General features: G+C 35.9%; 1 protein-coding gene across 1 annotated transcript; it reads left to right on the plus strand.

Moving 5' to 3' along the window:
• The first annotated feature begins 201 nt into the window (after positions 1–201).
• LOC142177306 (uncharacterized) lies at positions 202–624 on the plus strand. Its single transcript, XM_075245781.1, has one exon. It carries the CDS (start codon positions 202–204, stop codon positions 622–624), a length of 423 nt encoding a protein of 140 aa, XP_075101882.1.
• Positions 625–5,350: the final 4,726 nt, after the last annotated feature.

Consider the following 5,350-nt stretch of genomic DNA (forward strand, 5'->3'; position numbering starts at 1 on the left):
CTGGAATGCTACTTGAGGCATTATATAAGCGCTCATCAGAAAGATTGGGCAAGGCTCCTAGACATCACCCAATTCTCTTATAACTTGCAGCGGAGTGAGTCCGCGGGGCGGATACCATTTGAGCTAGTCACAGGCCAATATCAACAAACTCCACATTCATTACCAGTTGCGTTTGAGGGAAAGAGTTTGGGGGCTTATCATATGGCCAAAAGATGGGAGGAGCAGCTTGACACTGCTAAGTCCTACTTGGATAAGGTAGCTAAGAAGATGAAGAAGTTTGCAGACCGTAAGGGACGTCCCATGGACTATAGAGTTGGGGACATGGTAACAGTAAAATTTAACCCAAGACAGTTCAAGGCACTATGGGGGATGCATCAGAATCTGATTCGCAAGTATGAGGGGCCATTAAAGATATTCTCCAAGGTAGGCAAGATCCCATACAAGCTTGACATACCATCATATCTTAAGATCTATCATGTCTTCCATGACAGCATGCTTAAGCCATATCATGAAGACAAGGATGATCCGAGTAGGAGCCAATCAAGTCGAGTGCCTATTACTATCACCGCCTCACATGACCGGGAGATTGAGGCTATTATTGATTACCAAGCCAGGCGAAAATAAGGGCAGAAAGCCACCGTAATGTTCCTCGTCCATTGGAAGGGGCAATCTTCAGGGGAGGCCACGTAGGAACGATATAAAGACTTATGGCAATTCAAAGATAAGATCCGAGAGTTTATACAACAACATTGCACCGCGATCGTTGTAACATTAGGTGGGGGAGAGTGTGAAGACCCACCACATCACCATGCCACATAGGCACCATTTGGCATATATTAATACCATGTGGAAGCTTACATAGGAGGAAAGCTAGTATTTGTGAGAAGATTCCAGAGAAGTATGGATATTTCCCTTGGAAGACCCTAGATGCCTATGATTTTTCTAGGAAAGTCCTTGGAATCTTCTAGGCTTGTAGAGAATTCTAAAGAAAGCCCTTATCTTGTAAATATTAAGGACTTGTGTAACAATTAATATTTACACTCTAGCCCTTAGGAGACTAGTAAATAAAGGGGGCCATCCATTTGTAATTCACCAAGCAAACAATTCAAGTTCTCTTTAATACAAAGCTTCCTTTAACAATTCTCTTGTATTTTTTCTACCATTCTCTTAGCGATCTTGAGTGTGCTAAGGCTAACTTGGCATAGCAAGAACGTGAGCAAGTTGTGCAAGATCGTAAGCGAGTTGTCAAGTGTCGTACGTGTACTTAGTTAACAACTAAGGACGTGACACTAAAGTACAAAAATGGCACTTAAGAAGCACTTAAGGCCAAGTAGGTCTGAAATACAATAAATATTTTCATGCACTTAAGGTCCAAGAGGTCTGAAGTGAAAAAATTGTACTTCGAATGTACTTAAGGCCAAATAGATCTAAAGTGCAACTAATGGTTTCATGCACTTAATGCCAAATAAGTCTGAAGTAAAATTGCACTTTAGATGCACTTAGGGCCAAACATGTCTGAAGTGCAAACAATGATTTTATGCACTTAAGGCCAAAAAGTCTGAAGTAAAAAAATTACACTTCAGATACACTTAAGGCCAAATAGGTCTGAAGTGCAACCAACGTTTTCATGCACTTAAGACCAAATAGGTCTGAAGTGCAAATTGCCCAAAAACAGAAATTTGTTCTTCGAATTTTAATAATCCAATATATGATTTAACACCTAAATCTACTCTATATGAGCTCAAATTTGAAACATAACCTCCAAATATCATCAAGAACAAACCCCAATCACCAATTCGTTAAAACAACAATAAATCTAACAAACTCATTTTACAATTAAGAAAAAGAAGAATAAGAAATCCTATGCAGTAGTAAAAAATAAAGCGCCACAACAGCTCACCATTGTAAAATATCATAAACTACCTTAAAATATGTTCACAAATACCATATAAAATTATTGTTACCCGAAGAAGAAAAAGAAGAAAAAGAAAAAGGCCTGAAGTTATTTAAACTTTGGGTACTAGTTTAAAAAAATTTAAAAAGTGGGTACATGTTAAATGGGGACAACCAAACAGGGCGCCTCGTGCAATTTTTACTTCAAGAATTATCTACTATCTCCTCTTTTTATTTGGACTTGGTAAATTGTTCATTTTCATATGAACATATATACTCCTTCGATTTTTCAATAGTCCAATCATCTTTTGCTAAAAGATTTAACCTTAGTAGTCACCACCCGGCCTACTAAACTAAAAATAGTCAATGAATGTATAATATATGTATAATCCATATATAACATGTGTATAACCATGAATAATCTTTATATATTCAATATATACTAGCTAGAAAAATAAACAATGAACTTGATCGGCTATTTGTATAAAGATCCTTGCAGATAGTACTGAGTAAAAATTGCCCGGGGCGCCCTATTTGTTCGCCCCCATTTAACCTGTATCCACTTTTTATTTTTATTTTTAAACTTGTACCTACTGTTTAAACAACTTCAGGCCTTTTTCTCATCTTTATTCTTCTTCAGGTAACAATGGTTTTATATGGTATTTGTGAACATATTTTAAGGTAGTTTATGATATTTTACAGTGGTAAGCTATTGTGGAGATTTATTTTTTTTACTATTGCTTAGGGTTTTTTCTCTTTCTTTTTCTTAATTACAAAATGGGTTCGTTAGATTTATTATTGTTTTGACAAATTGATGATTGAGATTTGTTCTTGATGATATTTGGAGGTTATGTTTCAAATTTGAGCTCATTTGGAATAGATTTAGGTATTAAATCATATATTGGATTATTAAAATTCGAAAAACAAATTTCTGTTTCTCGGCATTTGCTTTTTTGAGGCTTATTTGGCCTTAAGTGCATGAAAACGTTGGTTGCACTTCATACCTTTTGGCTTTAAGTGCATCTGAAGTGCAGTTTTTCACTTCAGACCTATTGGCCTTAAGTATAGGAAAACGTTTGTTGCACTTCAGACCTTTTGGCCTTAAGTGCATCTGAAGTGCAATTTTTCACTTCAGACTCATTGGCCTTAAGTGCATGAAATCATAGGTTGCACTTCAGACCTATTTGGCCTTAAATGCATCTGAAGTATAATTTTTCACTTCAGAGTTATTGGCCTTAAGTGCATGAAACCATAGGTTGTACTTCAGACGTATTTGGCCTTAAGTGCATCTGAAGTGCAATTTTTCACTTCAGACTTATTGACCTTAAGTGTAGGAAAATATTTATTGCACTTCGAACCTTTTTGGCCTTAAGTGCATCTGAAGTACAATTTTTCACTTTAGACTTATTGGCATTAAGTGCATAAAACTATTAATTGCACTTCAGACCTATTTGGCCTTAAGTGCATCTGAAGTGCAATTTTTTCATTTCAGACTGATTTTTTTAAACTTCAGACCCGATAAGTCTGAAGTTGATCGTAAAGTGGGTAGGCTTACAATTCTTTTTGCAAAATGGTATAGGTTCAATTGTAACCCTAAAATCGAGTATGTCACGACCCCAATTTTCCTCTGTAGGATATCATGATATAACATAGTCTCTAAGACTAGGTAAGCCTAATATTTACGCAGAAATAACTGCAATAATAATAAACTCTCAAATACTCAACATCTATATAGAATAAACTTCGCTGTTCAACATATATAATTCCCCCAAAACCTGGTGATATCGAGTCACAAGCTCTACAACGATATCATAGTCATCCCTATACAACTATATCTAATAAAAAGAGAAAAATATAGAAATAAATAGAAGGTGATTCCGAGGCATGCAGACGCCAGCAGGTGTACCTTGAAGTCTCCAAGTATGAACTCAAATCACTGATGTCTGGACTGGTAGGAGGTACCTGAATCTGCACAAAAGATGTGCAGAAATATAGCATGAGTGCACCACAACGGTACCCAATAAGTGTCAAGCCTAACCTCAGTAGAGTAGTGACGAGGTCAGGTCAAGGCCCTATTGTAATAAATAAATAAATAAAAGTTAGAACGAGTAATTTAACAGTGCAATGATAATAATAATAGAAATAAAACAAATCACAAATAGTACAACAAGATTAACTACACAGAACTATGCAAATTGTGCTACACGGGGAAAGACAATTAATAGTATGATAAGGAAACAACAATCAAAGACAAGTACAAAAAAAAGGGAAATTTCAACAAGAGCCACTACCGAGGTACCGCCTCATAGTCTCAAATCACAAAATAAATCACAGTCTTTCCTTATATCACCACAGGAGGCTTTACATTTCCCCTACTAGCCACGCATATCAAGCTCACCTTATCTCACCGTATGCGTTTCAATACTAAAACCATATAGCACCGCATGCGTATCAATATCATAACGTATCACAAATCGCACCTCAATTGTCCAATATCACAACTTACCACAGAAACCGACAATAACAGTATTTTCACAATAAAGAGACCATGGCTCAACCACAATATACACAAGAGTCTCAACAATAATAACCGATAGTGAATAACGCAACAAGAATAGTATTTCACAACTGAACAGTTTGCCCCAATGCGAATCACGACCTATATAACTTAATACCATTTTAACAGCAAGGTTCCAAGAATAACAACTTCAAGTAAAGAGTTCAACGGTTACACAATGAATACGGAATAAAGGAAACAAAAACTTCAACTAAACATGTAGAGAAATTAGTAAGTAAGAGATAAGTCAAGTAGAACATATGAAAATAGACTAATGATGATGAATATAACATGTTAAGATAACTCAATTAAGGCATGAAAGGAATCTACATAGCTAAAACCGTTAAATTTCCATATTTACACATCATAATTATCACAAAACAATACCAATCCTAAGGGGTAATTCCCGCACACAAAGTTAGGCAAGACACTTACCTCAAAACACGCTAACTCAATCCACTAATAGGCCTTTTCCTCGATTATCCAACTCTGAACGGCTCGAATCTAGTCAAGACAACTTCATAGCATAAATATAAACTATAGGAAACTAATTCGAGTAATAAAGTTATGATCTTTGCAAAGAAATAAAAAGTCAACTCAAAAATTCAATCCGGGTCCGCGTCTGGGAACCCGACCAAAATTATAAAATCCAAACACGCATTCGATAATGAGTCCAACCATGCAAGATTTACTCAAATTCGACCTCAAATCACCTTTCAAAACTCAAAAATTTAGTCTAGGAAATTTTCACAATTTTCCCCCAAATTTTCAACTCAGATCCCTAATTAGATGATGAAAATAGTAATAGATTTATGAAATATAGTCCATTCCGAGTTAGATTCACTTACCCCAATAATTTCCTTGAATAACGCTCGAAAAATCACCTCACACCGAGCTCTC

Source organism: Nicotiana tabacum, chromosome 23 (assembly GCF_000715075.1).
Source record: "Nicotiana tabacum cultivar K326 chromosome 23, ASM71507v2, whole genome shotgun sequence".
Lineage (NCBI taxonomy): Eukaryota > Viridiplantae > Streptophyta > Magnoliopsida > Solanales > Solanaceae > Nicotiana > Nicotiana tabacum.

What these genes read in the sequence shown, in the direction of transcription:
- LOC142177306 (XM_075245781.1), top strand. Translation starts at nt 202, where the DNA reads ATGGCCAAAAGATGGGAGGAGCAGCTTGACACTGCTAAGTCCTACTTG.